Source organism: Mesoplodon bidens (assembly GCF_964165515.1).
Source record: "Mesoplodon bidens genome assembly, chromosome: 13".
NCBI classification, from domain to species: domain Eukaryota; kingdom Metazoa; phylum Chordata; class Mammalia; order Artiodactyla; family Ziphiidae; genus Mesoplodon; species Mesoplodon bidens.
Window position 1 is genome coordinate 15,705,559 of NC_138169.1, and position 14,797 is coordinate 15,720,355.

Genomic DNA, 14,797 nt, shown 5'->3' on the forward strand with positions numbered 1-14,797 from the left:
AGAGCCAAAGGATAGAGGGCTAGACCCCATTCAACATCTCTTCATCATTCCCAGCCCTTCCCCACAAAGTCATTCACCTGCTCGGAGGGCTTCAGGTTTTTCTATCCGTGGTAACCACCGAGGTGCCTGCGTTGCTAGGTTACCGGCCAATCTCAGAAGGCGGGACTCAGCGTCTGATTGACTTTCTCTTTCACCATTAAATTCCCTATTCCGCTCAGTTCGTTCCACCTCCTGAGGACTGACCAATCAGAAGCACCGTCCCTATAACTCTCCACCAATTGGAAGACTCGGGCCTCCCTCTGGGTTGGGCTGACCGAGTAAGGCGGGGAGAAACGGAAGGGAAAGGGGCGGAGCTTATTCGTCCCGCCCCTTCTCAAGGAGGGAGGCATGGAGTTCTGCATTAGCAGCAGGCAAGAACTGGGGAAGGACATAAGACTTGACCAATCAGAGCTCAACATAACAGCCGAGGTAGCCAATAGGCAGCGGTGAAGGGAAAATGGGGCGGGGCCGGTGGGGTGGAAGGGGCAGTAGGCGGTGGATGGGAGAGCTGGCGCAGCTGCCGTGGTGGCAGCGGCTGAAGTGGCGGTGGCTGCGGCGGCTGCCACAGCTGCAACAGCTCCGGGCTCGTGGCTTTGGCGGCGGCGCCGGAGGACTGGGCTGCGCGGTGCGGACCCCGGCGAGCGGTCCGGGTTGCTGGGGCGGCGCATGTAAGAATTCAAGGGGTGTGAGGGTTGGCCTGATGGAGAGGGCAGGGGTCAGGGGTCAGGGGGCTCGGAGTGAGGGCATTGGAACGTGGGAGGAGGGCAGGTTGGGCCAAGAGGGCCTGCGGGGACGTCATCGCCGCTTTTCTCTCCCTCCAGCCCTGGTCGCGGAGACCCCAGCGTAGGGATCGCCCGGGGAAGCCCGGGGCGGGGAGGAGGGGCGCAAGGACGAGCACGTGGAGCAGGCGCCCGCACTCCTCTTCGTTACCCTCCTCCCTCGTCTGCTTGTCTCCCTGGCGCCCTCAGGCGACCCACCCCGCAAGAGCCTGCCTGCCCTCTTTCCCTAGGACCTGTCCCTAGGGGTGACCCTTCCCTTCTGGCTCCTCAACAGAGGGAGAAGCACTGTGACCCTGGGCAAGTCCCTTCTCTCCTGTGGGCCTCACTTTTCCCTCTCTGTAAAATACGGGTTTGAATTCAGATGAGGGGACCGTCTGGGAAGAGATGAAGGGTAATGGTTAAGTGGGGAGGGTCCCTGAATTCAGACTTCCTGGGTTGAAATCTGGACTCTATCACGTCCCTGCTGTTTATTTACAAGAAGCAGGTTAAGTGAACCCTGCTAAGCCTCAGTTTCCTCGTCTGTGAAGTGAGGACATTAGCTAAGTAAGATTTCCTAACAGCAGCACTATTCACATTTTGAGCCACATATTTCTATGTTGTGGTGGGTCTCACCTGTGTATGGTAGGATGTTTCCAGGCATCCCTGGCCTCTACCTACTATTACCCCCTACTTGTGACAATCAGAAATGTCTCCATACATTGCTAATGTGTGTGTGTGGCGGGGGAATCACCCCGGCTGAGAGCCACAGAACTAATGCATGCATTGCAAGCAACCAGTCGTATATTATACAGTTAAAATAAAAACCAGTAGCTATTTTGGTAACAATGATAACAATTAAAAAAGCTCTTCTTGATGAGTTGAGAAAGTTAATAGACTCTCCAGCCTTCACAATAAATACGGGAGAGAATGACAAGATGTTAATAATTGTCAAAGCTGAGTGATCAACACAAGGAAGTTCATTTATGTATTCTCTCTACGTTTGAGTGTGTTTGAAAATAGCTGTGATAAAAAGTTAAGCCAAAAAGAAAAAAAAAAATAACGCTTAAGACAGCCAAATGGTAACATCTCATTTGGAATTTCCTTTTCTGTCTTCCCACTACTGAGATTTAAAAGTGAAATTAATCCCCAGATCTGGAGGAAACTTAAAAAAAAAATCCCGCAGGAAGTTTACTGGGCAGACCACTACAGGCTTAGCAGCAAAGAATGATGCTCACTTTTACTGCCTAATTTTAAGAAGATATTGACGCACAGGGGCCTGCCCTGGATTGTCCTGGTGATTCGTGAAGGAAGTAAATTGATGGGTTGCCATTCAGTGGGTTAGTTTGGAGGCAAACTTGATCGAGACCAGAATACAGCAGTTTGAGGAAGGAACCTGCTGCTGTTTTCAAGTTCAAAGGCCTGCTGTTAGATCTGCTGAGTGTTTGCTTTTCTTTTGGTCCTCCTCAGCGGAAATGGGAATGTTTATAAATAGGAACTGTAACAGGCTAGTTCTGACCGTTTTGAATTGGGAGTTCAGAATGAGCGTTTTTGCTGTGTGACTCCGGACATCACTTAAAAAAATATTCTAGTCTCTTCCCCTTCCTCCCCAAATACCTAAATCTAGGAGAATAATAAGAGTGATATGGGCAAATCTAGATGACCTGGCACACTAACTCTTTATAGGTCATTGGAGCTAAGTGCTGCCTAAATACCAGGGCTGGGACATGGAGGAATTGTAGTATGCTGGCGGGGAACACAGGTCTGGAGTCAGATTGCGTAGTTCAAAGCTTGACTTTCCAGCTGTGGGTTCTTGAACAAGTAAATTACTTATCTTCTCTAAATTAAGCCTTAAGTTCCCCGCTCTGTAATGGGGGATAATAATCCTACTTATCTATTACAGAGTTTCAATCAGCTTTACTTAAAAATTGCTAGAAGTGCCCCAGCATATAGTAAGCGTTCTCTGAGTATTAACTACTATTATTTGAATGGTTGTATATGTATATATATTTTTAAGTCTTTAAAACCTCTGTGAAACTCACACACAAACAAGGATTAAGAAGGGTAGAGGGGGAACATATTAGCCATAATCCCAATCTGCAAACATAATTACCCTTAACTTTTCAGTATTTAATCTTACACAGAATTTTAGTGCTATTATATTGCAATACTCTTTTTTATTGAAATACAATTCACATTACTATAAGATCCATCATCTTACATCTTAAAGGGTACCATTCTTTGGTTTTTAGTATATTTGTAAGGTTATGCAACCATCACCACTATCTAATTCCAGAACATTTTCATCAGTAGTGGTTGTATTTTGATAATTGTCCTTTTTTGTTTTTTTAATCCCCCAAACCCTAGAAGATGCCACTGATGGAGGAGTTTCTAAGAAGCACCTCTGGGCCAGTGGCTTTGAACTGGAGCTCAAAGAAGAGACTGTTTAAAGCTCTGGACATCACATCCTGAGGGCTCTAGGAGAGGAGAACATGGCCGTGAGTTTAGATGACGACGTTCCCCTCATCCTGACCTTGGATGAGGGTGGCAACACCCTACTGGCTCCCTCCAACGGCCTGGGCCAAGAGGATCTGCCCAGCAGAAGTAAGATGGTAGGGTGGGCTGGGGGAGGGGGTGCAGCTTTTCTGTTTCAGGGGATGAGTTGTGGGCTTGGTGCTCTGATGGTAGATGCATGTACCTGAATGCCTGACCCCACGTTTGACTCCCAAGTTCTGACACAGAAACTACTGGGAGACTAATCCTGTGGGGTCCTAATCCTGCACCCTCAATTTACGGGTGCTTTGCGGGACTAGCCTGCCCTGCTTCCCTCAGCGCCTCCCCTCTCTTGCGCCGGTGGTACCCGGGTTTTGTTCATGGATGCTTGGTGGGGACCTCAGGTAAACGTGCTCCTTGGCTAGCTTCTCTGCCCCATTCCTTGTTAAAAAAAGAAACAGATTTCAACATTGGTCCCTGTCTGCCTGATCTTTGGCAGGAAAGTGGAGTTGACTGCTTCTCCCCACTGGCACTCAGTCCCTGTACTGCCCAGGACAGGGTGGAAGGGGGCAAGCATTTGTCGTGATCCATTGATTTGAGGGTTTGGGGTTTTGCTTTGTCTTCCTCTAAACCAAATCCCAGCAGCACAAAGTGAACCCGCGAGAGGTTGTGAGCTTTAAATTTTTTAGATTTTAAGTGTGTTTCTGGCAGAACGAGAGGCCTTAAAAACCTTTCTTGTCCCGAAGCCATTTGCTTCGTTTGCTCAGACCTTGGGTCCAAGAGAGGCTTAAAATAACTTGCCTTTTATGGAGGGTCCTAAGATGTCAGGGGCTAGTGTTTAGGGTCTCCTTAGCAGATGGAAATTCTACCCACAAGCCATCCTGTTGAGCCAGGGGTATTGCTTGGGTCCAGGGAAAGATAAGCCTGGCTCTCCCATCTCCTTTGTCCAGAGAGAACACAGTTGGCTTGCAGGGAGCTTAACAGCCTCCCCTTGGAAGTGGTGAAGGACAGCATTGTTCCCATGGATGGGAGTGCAGTGGGAGGCCTGGCTCCCTCTAAACTGGCCTCTCTTTGCTTTAGCGTGTTCACCCATCCAGAGTGGCAGAGCTGGGTGATCGAGGAAGATTAGAAAGTAGACCAGATTTTTCCCTAAGTGCCATTCAGGACCAAGAAATCGGTGGCTGTGATTTCAGGCCCACTTCTTAAATACCCTAGAGTTGGCAAACTAAGTGTCGGGCTCTTTTTTTTTTTTTTTTTTTTTTAACATCTTTATTGGAGTGTAATTGCTTTACAATGGTGTGTTAGTTTCTGCTTTATGACACAGTGAATCAGCTATACATATACATATGTTCCCATATCCCCTCCCTCTTGCGTCTCCCTCCCTCCCACCCTCCCTATCCCACCCCTCTAGGTGGTCACAAGCCACCGAGCTGATCTCCCTGTGCTATGCGGCTGCTTCCCACTAGCTATCTGTTTTACGTTTGGTAGTGTATATATGTCCATGCCACTCTCTCACTTTGTCACAGCTTACCCTTCCCCCTCCCCTCAGGCTCTTTCTTATCTGTTATCCTAACTAAGATCCTTTTTGCAAGGTAGACAGTATTATCCCTATTTTACGGAGGAGAAAACTGGAAAACTGAGAGTCAGAGAGGTTAAGGAACTTGCCTGATGTCACACAGCCAAGCAAGCAGTTGAGCAAAGATTTGAACTGAGGACTGACCCCAAAGTTCCTTCCCCTCCTCTTCTTCCCTTTTTCCTCCTCCTCCCCTCCTCCCTCTCCTCTTCCTCCTTCACAAGCCCTCAATGAGTGTGAGTGCTGGTCCTTAGCATTTACGTATATTATTTCATCATAAACCTAAGGATAATTGTTATTATCCATATTTACTGGGGAAGCAAAGCCTCAGAGAGGTTAAGTAACTTGTCCAAGGTCACACAGCTAGCAAGCAGCAGTGTCTCTCTGATCTTCCCTCTAACACCACCATGTAAGGTGCTTTGGGGAAAGGGATGTAAATGAATGTGACATTGTCTCAGCTTCAGAGTAGGATACCCCTAGTGAGGGGAGCGGTTAAGTCCATCGCCAATGAGGGAATGGACTGGAGGGAAGGTGGTTGATGTGCACAGGGTGTGGATCATTCTGGAAATAGCCAGGCTCAAGGTTCTAAATTGGACTCCTGATCATTGTTGTGGTCACACAGGGCTCGAACCCATGTCCCCTGCATTGGCAGGCAGATTCTTAATCACTACGCCACCAGGGAAGTCCCATGGTTAGCATTTTTTAGCAACAAAGTATTTTTTCATTAAGGTGTATGCATTGTTTTTAGCATAATGCTATTGCATAATTAATAGACTACAGTATAGTGTAGACATAACTTTTATATGCACTGGGAAACCAAAAACTTCATGTGACTCACTTTATTGTGATATTCATTTGATCGCAGTGGTCTGGAACTGAACCCGCAATATCTCTGAGGTCTGCCTGTAATTTCCCCAGCTTGCCGCCCCTAGGACCTTCCTGTCCCTTACAGGATGACGGCCAAGCTCCTTAGCCAGCATATGTGTGTTCTAGTGCCTTCTTGCCTGACCAGTCCCATTTCCTGCTTTAACCCACAATTCTAGTTCTCGGAATCCCTGGTATATTCTTTTTTTTTTTTTTAATTTTTTCAGGGCTACTGATTTTTTTTTTTTTTTTTTTTTTTTTTTTAATTTTTGGCTGTGTTGGGTCTTCATCTCTGTGCGAGGGCTTTTCTCTAGTTGCGGCGAGCGGGGGCTACTCTTTGTTGTGGTGCGCGGGCTTCTTGTTGTGGAGCACAGGCTCTAGGCACGTGGGCTTCAGTAGTATGGCACGCGGGCTCAGTAGTTGTGGCGCACGGGCTTAGTTGCTCCGCAGCACGTGGGATCTTCCCGGACCAGGGCTCGAACCCGTGCATTGGCAGGCAGATTCTTAACCACTGCGCCACCAGGGAAGCCCCCTGGTATATTCTTAAACCTCTCCGCCTTGCTGGTAACTGTCTGGCATGCTTTCCCCAGGCTCTTGTTTACTCATGAGCTTCAGTGCTGTCTTGACAATCCTGCTGATAATCCCATCTCTTTGAAGCCTTCACTGAACCTCCTGTTCCCGATGGGGCTAATTACTCACCCTTTTCTGCTTTGGTATCTGGTCTAGGCTTCCATTATTACGGCTACTTACTGCGCGGAAATGACTTGTTTAACCATCTGATCACCTCTGAGGCCCCAAGTGTTCATTCATCTGTGCATTACCTAGCTTGATGCCTACCGTATGCAGGCACTCAACAAGTCATGGTCCAAATAAGCCTAGTTGGGTCTCTGAGGCCTGGTAGCTCATGGGAGGGGCTGTCTGAGGGCCCAGTCAGAGGTGGACAGCAGCCCGTCCTGCCTCTGTTCACCAGCGGTTGGAGTCTCATCACTCCCAGCACAGCTGATTGTCCTGGGGGCTGCCATCATTGCCAGCTGGTCTGTGGCTGATAGAAACCCTTGAGGTGTTAAGGCGTTGGCAGTATGCAGACAGAGGGGAAGAGAAGAAAATTTTATAAAAACAAAATCCTTGAAAAATAGCATTTCTCTAAAGAAAACTAAATGCAGGGTACTTAATAATAGTCTTTAAAAAGTAAGAAAGTTTCTGTTATCATTTTTATAAATAAAACATACAAGTTCCAATTTAAAAAAACGAAAAAAGAATGTAGACAGAGGCCTTCAGCAGAAGTGGCAGCTATGTGGGCACGACTGCCGCTGAGAACTCTGCCATGTGTTGGCCCCTGCAAATGGGCAGTGGCCCTCCACCTTGTACTGGGTCCCAGGTTAACTCCTGAGGATACATAAGCCAGCTCTCTGAGGGTGTGTGCCTTGATTGAGCCTGGGCCTCTGCCGTGACCCAGCAGCTGTCACTGGTGCCTTCCTCTGGCTATGTACCACACACTCCCTGTCTTAGTGTGCTCGGGCTGCCATGACAGAATTCCACAGAAGGGGGCGGTGGGGGTACTTCAGCAATAGAAATGTATTGTGTCACAGTTCTGGAGGCTGGAAGTCCAAGATCAGGGTGTCAGCAGGGTTGGTTTGTCTGAGGCCTCTCTCCTTGGCTCTTGGACAGTTGCCTTCTCACTGTGGCCTCAGCTTGTGTGTCTGTGTCCTAATCTCTTCTTATAAGGATACCAGTCCTATTGGATTAGGGCTCACCCATATGACCTCATTTTACCTTAATTACCTCTTTAAAGGCTCTGTCTCTGAATACAGTCACATTCTGAGGCCCTGGGGGTTGGGACTTCAACATAGAAATTTTAGGGGGGGACACAATTCAGCCCATAACACTCCTGCCCTTTCCTTAGATGCGGTCCCCAGGAATCTGGCTGTGCAGCCTGTGCCCTTTGACCCTATGCTAGGGATGATCAATGCTGGGGAATTATCCCTAAAGGAAACTGGAGGGTTTGGATTTGTTTTTCCTTATATGGGAAAGGATGGATTTTATCCAGGACTCAGACATCTCTGGGCTATAAGAGTAGCTGCTGAAATGCTAATGAATGACTCACAGGCAGGGGATGTCAGGTTGATAAAGGAGGCAGGTATGAGCAAAGGTATTTAAAGCATGGAATTAGGAATAACCTTGAAAATAGCGGGGTTGGCATTTGACAGTGCAGTTTGGAGATAGCCCGCTGTCTGCACTGCGCATCAGTCAGTGGTCTGGACCATCTCTAGACCATAGAGTCTGAATATTGTGGGCAATACAAGGGATTTTCCAGGGGAATTCTCGTCACACTCAGCTTTTGCCTCCTCACTGCCTTTAAACCCAGCAGCTGCCTAAGATGGGCCTGTACTGTCGGCCTTTTCTGGGTGATAAAAGGATTGTGGGCAAGGCGGTGGCTGAGGCTTGAGGAGGGCACTTCGTCTCATGTGCTACTTTGGTGCTGGTGGTCCATGGCTTTCTGGTGACAGGCCATGCAGGGATAAGGCCTAAGGGGATAGAGCAGAGGACCCCCTCCCCCTCCTTTGCCCCGATGCCTAATGTATCCTCAGGAGTTAACCTGGGACCCAGTACAAGGTGGAGGGCCACTGCCCATTTGCAGGGGCCAACACATGGCAGGCACCCTGGCTCCTTTTCCAGAGTTTTCCTGCAGCCAGAGCCAGCTGACACCTGTCTTAGCCAAGGTGGGCCAGAGCTGTTGGCCTCAGGGCAGATGTAGCCAACCTGAGCTGGGATAGAGTAGTGGGGCTGTATTCCCAGGGGTGACCAACCCCAAGGTCAGTGCTCCATCACAGAAATCTGTGTCTGTTCTTTCCCTGACCAAGCTTCCCCAGCATACTTGCCAAATGATAAATAAAGCCCAAGGACTTGGGTAGCTTTTGTCACTTGTGATACCCTGGGTGGTGGAATGGTTAAGCATTCGGGGTCTGGAGTCAAGCTGCAGGCTTCCAATCCCAGCTGAGTATGGAACTTAGCATCTCTAAGCCTCAGCCTCCTCATCTATAGGGTGGGATCATGATAGTATCTTCCAGTAGAGTTATCGTGGGGATTTAGTGAGATCACGTGTGTGATGCCCATGGTAAGTGCTCAGCCAGTCATAGGCATTATTGTCATGACCAGAGACTAGGCTTCTTCTCTGGAAGATCATAGTGCATGAGCGGGGATGCTGAACCCAGGCCAAGATCTGAATCCTTTTTTGGCCCACTCCTGGCACAGCAGGTGGTCACTGCCAAGCTGGGAAGCAAAAGCAGCATGGCAACTGGAGACCGAACAGTAGTTAGATTTTCACAGCTTCCCAGGGAGCTTGGGCTTTTGGCTCCGCCGGAGTTGGTCCCCTGGCTTTCCTAGGGCCTCGCCAAGGCAGAATGCCTGTGTCACCAGGCTGGCGGAGGCACCAATTAAAATGAGCAAGCATCCGGCCTGCTGGGTTCCAGCCTCGTAACCCACACTTGAAGCCTTTCGCTTCCTCCACCCTCCGAGTCTTCATGGGGGATCCTGTCTGTTCCCTCAGGCCCCCCGCCATGAAATGCCATCTCTCCCCTCCGCACGCCGAAAGCTACCGTGTCAAAATGGCAGTTGTGGCAGCTGGGCACAGGCTGGAGCGGCTGCTGAACTGCTCTTTACCCATCGCCTTAGGGGGTCTAAGTTCCCATTTGCTCCAGGAGCACTTCACGAGGCAGAACACTGAACTTCTCAGCCTCCAAGTCAGGGAGGGAACGTGGGAGGGCTCTGATGGCCCCTGGCTGCAGTGCCCGCCCCCCAGGGCTGCCTTGCGAATCACAGCACGGTGGCCCTGGAAGGAAACCCAGAGGAGGCAGCAAGCGATCAAGCCCCCAGGAGGGACATTGGTCCCAGGACCATCCCCATCCCACCTTCATGCTCAGCGAGTCCACAGGATTCCCCTTGCTGGGTGACTTCCCTGATTTGAACATTTCCTGACTCCCTTCTCTCCCCATCAGTCCAAACTGAGTAAGGTCATTCACAATAAAAATAATGGTTCAGGACTTCCCTGGTGGTGCAGTGGTTAAGAATCCGCCTGCCAATGCAGGGGACATGGGTTCGATTCCTGGTCCAGGAAGATTCCCACATGCCGCAGAGCAACTAAGCCCGCGCGCCACAACTACTGAGCCTGCGCTGTAGAGCCCACGAGCCACAACTGCTGAAGCCTGGGCGCCTAGAGCCCGTGATCTACAATAAGAGAGCCACCGCAATGAGAAGCCCACGCACCACAACCAAGAGTAGCCCCTGCTCGCCACAACTAGAGAAAGCCTGCGTGCAGCGACGGAGACCCAATGCAGCCAAAATAAATAAATAAATAAAATAATAATAATGGCTTATGGGTATTGAGCCCCTATCATGTGCCAGGCAGCGTCTGAAAGCACTTTACTTGTGCCGTCTCAATCATTGGGTCCTCCCAGAATATCTGTGCGGTCGGTTCAGCATCTGCATCTGACGGAAGAGGAAACTGACACTCTGAGAGGTTGAAACTCACCCAGGGTCACACAGCCAGGAAGTGTCGGCCGCAGCATTGGAACCCAGGTCTTCTGAGTCGGGAACTCAGGTTCTGAGCTGATGTGCTGCACACCAGGAAGTAAAGCTTTGTGAAAGAGGTAGAACTTCAGGCCAGAGTTTCTTTTCGAAAAGGAAGTTGGTTTCTATGATATCTCTACCTTCATCTCTTTTTTTGTCAGTTAAACTTTTTATTTCCTGCAAGGCATGGTATTCCCGATTGGAGCTCCGTACCTGGAACTCCCTTTCCTGTTATAAAAACAGCCAAACTTACGGGAGTTTCATTGTACACGTGGTATCGGGTCATCACTGAGAAACTAGAAAAGACGGGCAAGTGAAAAAACAACAGACCACAAAGGACAGCCACAACTTCACACAGCTTTCTCCTCAGTGTACGCCCTTTTCCAGTGCACAGGCATTTGGCTAAACTGTACATCATGGTGGCTGGAACAAGACAGTTTGGGCTGAAAATGGGAATTCATAGGAGTCAAGATTTGGGAAAGGAAGGGCAAAGGAGGACCAGCCTTGGAGCAGGGCACGAGACTCAAAAGGCCAGCTGGGGTGGCCAAGGAGAGCCATCCCCCGAGGTCACGGGTTCCCAGGGGCAGGTGACCCCCTATCATCACTTGCCTGGAGGGTGTCCCTGGACAGGAGAACTGATTCAGGCCATCAGGGCTTGGGTTGCCTTTTGCACTGGTGACCCCCTTTGCTGTGTTTGCTTTTTGTTGGAGGTACTTATCTACTCATAAAAACGTATGGCTCTTTCTCTACTCAGAGCACTTGAGAGGCTATGGTTCAGCTGAAGTGACCTTGTAGGAAGTGCCTGAGCACGTGGCTGCCCTGGGCCCGGGTGGGCCGGGGACACGCTGGGGAGCACATGTGCTGTCTGGTGGGCTGGCTGCTACTTCCATCTGGCCATTCGTTACCAGGGAGGCTCACGGGCTGCTCGTGACTACATTTTCCAGTGTTTTCAGAGAAATGAAAACCTACGCTTTTCATCGGAAGCCTTCTGACTTTTACATATCAGCAGCCGTTTCACATTTCTCAAACAGCCAGCTGAGTAAAATCTAGTCAGCGGCTGCCACTTTACGACATAGAACCTACCTGTTCAGCCTTTGTTTTCTGTTCAGAACGAACTCCTTCAAAATAAGGAAACAGTACAGAACCAACGGACGTGCTCTCCGTGGCCTCGGAGAGGTTCTTCACCTTTGGATGCCGTTCCATGAGATTCAGAACTGGCTGGGGGAAACCTTTTCTCTGCCTCTGCATGCTTCACCTAAAGAAAGACCGGATTTCGGGACTTCCCTGGTGGTCCAGTGGGTTAAGACTCCGCGCTTCCACCGCAGGGGGCGCGGGTTCGATCCCTGGTCGAGCCAGGCCAGGCAGGTGAGGTGGGAGGACAGAGCAGGTGGGCACATCTCCCGGGATCCCCTCCATCTTTCTTTTCTGTTTATTCCTTGCTTCCTCTGGGTTGCAGTTCACCTGATACCCTCTCTGTGGGAGTGCCCTTTGCTCCTTCTTTCTTATCTGCATCCAACTTTAAGACTGTCTTCTCTCTTTTTTTAAAGATTTATTTTATTATTTATTTATTTACGGCTGTGTAGGGTCTTAGTTGCGGCATGTGGGCTCTTCGTTGCGACACGCAGGCTCTCTCATTGAGGCATGCAAGCTCCGTAGTTGTGGCGCGTGGGCTTAGTTGTCCTGCGGCATGTGGGATCCCAGTTCCCTGACCAGGGATCGAACCCGCGTCCCCTGCATTGGCAGGCGGATTCTTTACCACTGGACCACCAGGGAAGTCCCTCTTCTCTTTTCTTAGCTATTTGATCATGGGACTCTTTTTTTTTTTTTTTTTTTGGCTTTGACTTTGAGATGTGTAATAAAGATTCAAGTGGGCATTAGAAGTTTAAAAATAAGTAATAGTTTAATAGCTAGTCGTCTTCTAATTCTTTTTTTTCTTGAATCGTTGTCATCTTGTCAACTGGAAAGCTAAGTAGTTTTTCAACTGGCCGGCATGGATTTCTTCAGAGCTTAGAAGTGCTGTTGCGGAGGGCACAGAAACGTAGCAGATCTAGTTATGGCTCGTGAAGGATTTATGGTCTGGTTGGCAGTAAAACAGACGAGTATATGACGTGCTACTTTTGTGGCTTTTATTGTAACCGTGGAAGGATTTAGAGGAGGAGAGAGTAAGGATGGGCAGGGGAGGTGGAAGCGCTTTCCCAAGGAGGTGAAATATTGGGGCAGGAGATAGAGTCAGTCTGCTTGATTTGGGGAGGGAGCACATCAGGAAAGGCTTTAGAGAGATTAAGCCTGATTGTGCTCAGTGTTTAAAGAGCAGATGAACAGGAGGCAGGAAGTGGAAGCTGGAAGTGAAAGACCATCTCAAGGAAGGGGGTGGGCAGAGGTGTAGAGAGTTGGCGTGGACGGGTGGGCGTGGCTGGCGCTTTGACTGGTGGGCGGGGAGGAGAGATTGGATCCAGATCTTGGGGGGGCTCTCTCCGCCTCCAGGGCCGTGCTGAGGAGTGGGACTTCATCTTGAGGGTGATGCAGAAGTCCCAGAGTGCTTTAAGCAGGGGAGTGACACGGTCACATTTCAGGGGAGCGTGTGCAAATTCACTCAGGCTGCCCTGCAAAGAGTGGTTGGAAATGGGTGGCAAGACCAGGTGGCAGGGGAGTGGCCGAGGCACATGATGGGACCTTTTTTTGTTCGGCCTGAATGGTATTTTAAGCAGGTATTATGGTTGTTCACAGCGTGAGGGCTCAGCACCTGCCGTCTCACACACCCCAGCTTTGCTGCCTGCCTGGTGCCTGCAGGCATTTGAGTTTGTAGCCCTGGCAGTAAATTCTGATAGGACGGCACCGTGGCAGGAGTTGAGAGCACAAAGGACAGTGAAGGCTCAGCTGAGGGAGCAGATCAGCCTGGGGGCAGGTGGAGGTTTTTTTTTTTTCGCTACATGGGGTCTTCGTTGCTGCGCACGGGCTTTCTCTAGTTGCTGTGTGCGGACTTCTTATTATGGTAGCTTCTCTTGTTGCGGAGCACGGGCTCTAGGCACGTGGGCTTCAGTAGCTGTGGCACGCAGGTTCAGTAGTTGTGGCTTGCGGGCTCTAGAGCGCAGGCTCAGTACTTGAGGTGCATGGGCTTAGCTGCTCCGCGGCATGTGGGATCTTCCTGGACCAGGGATCGAACCCATTTCCCCTGCATTGGCAGGCGGATTCTCAGCCACTGCGCCACCAGGGAAGTCCCAGGTGGAGTTGTAGGCACAGATGGGAGTTGGGGATGCTGGGGACAGGCCCGAATGCCTGGGCAGAAGGAAAGAGGGGGTACGAGCCTCCCCATGCAGGCCAGAGATGAGAGCGCTGGGGCAGATGGGGTCTGGGGCGTGGTTAAGAGCACACGACGAGTTTGAGTCTAGCTCTGCCATTTGCTGCCTTGGGACCTTGGGCGCTTGACATAACGTCGCTTAGCTTCGGTTTCCTCATCTGTAAAAGGAAACTAATAACAATACTACCTTAGAGGGCTGTCCCAAGGTTGAACCAAGACAGCGTACCTCAAACAGGCACATTGCCTGGCTTATAGCAGAAGGAGCACTGGGTGGATGTTAGCCGTTTTCATTAGGGGAGGGGTCAGAGCAGGTAGACCTATTTTATGGAGAGCCTGGAATGCTGACAGCATTTTATTTGTTATTTTTTTCTTTAAAATTTTTTCTTTTATTTTTGGCCATGCCACGCCACTTGTGGGATCTTAGTTCCCCTACCAGGGCTCAAACGCGGGCCCATGGCAGTGGAAGTGCTGAGTCCTAACTCCTGGACCACGAGGGAATTCCCCAGACAGTAGTTTAGAGTTGGTGGAATAACCAGAAAGTGACGTGATGAGAACGTTTCTTCCAGCTGACTTCTTTCCAGCTCCGGAGGCCGTCTCTATCCACCGTGATAGACCTTAGAGACCTGCCTTAGAGACCCTGGGGCGGGTCAATCCTGAATAGGGATGGCATTTTGCTCTGGAGATTGGGAGGTGGGTGGAGAGGAAACTCTCCCAGCATGTCCTATAGTGGCAGGAGCCAGACTGGGCATCTTTTTTTTTAATTAATTAATTTTATTTTTTATTTATTTTTGGTTGTGTTGGGTCTTTGTTGGTGCGCATGGGCTTTCTCTAGTTGCAGTTAGTGGGCTTCTCATTATGGTGGCTTCTCTTGTTGGGAGCACGGGCTCTAGAGCGCAGGCTCAGTAGTTGTGGCATGCGGGCTCAGTAGTTGTGGCTCGTGGGCTCTAGAGCGCAGGCTCAGCAGTTGTGGTGCACAGGCTTAGTTGCTCCGCAGCATGTGGGATCTTCCCAGACCAGGGATCGAACTGGTGTCCACTGCATTGGCAGACGGATTCTTAACCACTGCGCCACCAGGGAAGTCCCAGACTGGGCATCTTTCTCTCTTTCTTTCTGTCTCTTGAAGCTCAGTGCAGTTCTTGCCTCACCCTAGGCACTCAGGAAACATCTGGACAATATGCGACCCGTCAGTCCTTTCGTGATGAGTTCGCC

The 14,797-nt window shown here is 50.0% G+C and overlaps 1 protein-coding gene across 3 annotated transcripts in view; it reads left to right on the plus strand.

Moving 5' to 3' along the window:
- The first annotated feature begins 527 nt into the window (after nucleotides 1-527).
- Nucleotides 528-14,797, plus strand: part of TPCN1 (two pore segment channel 1) — a 64,183-nt gene continuing 49,913 nt past the window's right edge. For 2 of the 3 annotated variants that reach the window (XM_081253412.1, XM_081253414.1), the window contains exons 1-2: nucleotides 528-707; nucleotides 3,162-3,398. In XM_081253412.1, the coding sequence (XP_081109538.1) occupies nucleotides 3,287-3,398 (112 nt within the window). In that variant the 5' untranslated portion in view covers nucleotides 528-707; nucleotides 3,162-3,286. The remainder of the gene's footprint in view (nucleotides 708-3,161; nucleotides 3,399-14,797) is intronic. The other variant, XM_081253413.1, reaches the window with a different exon arrangement.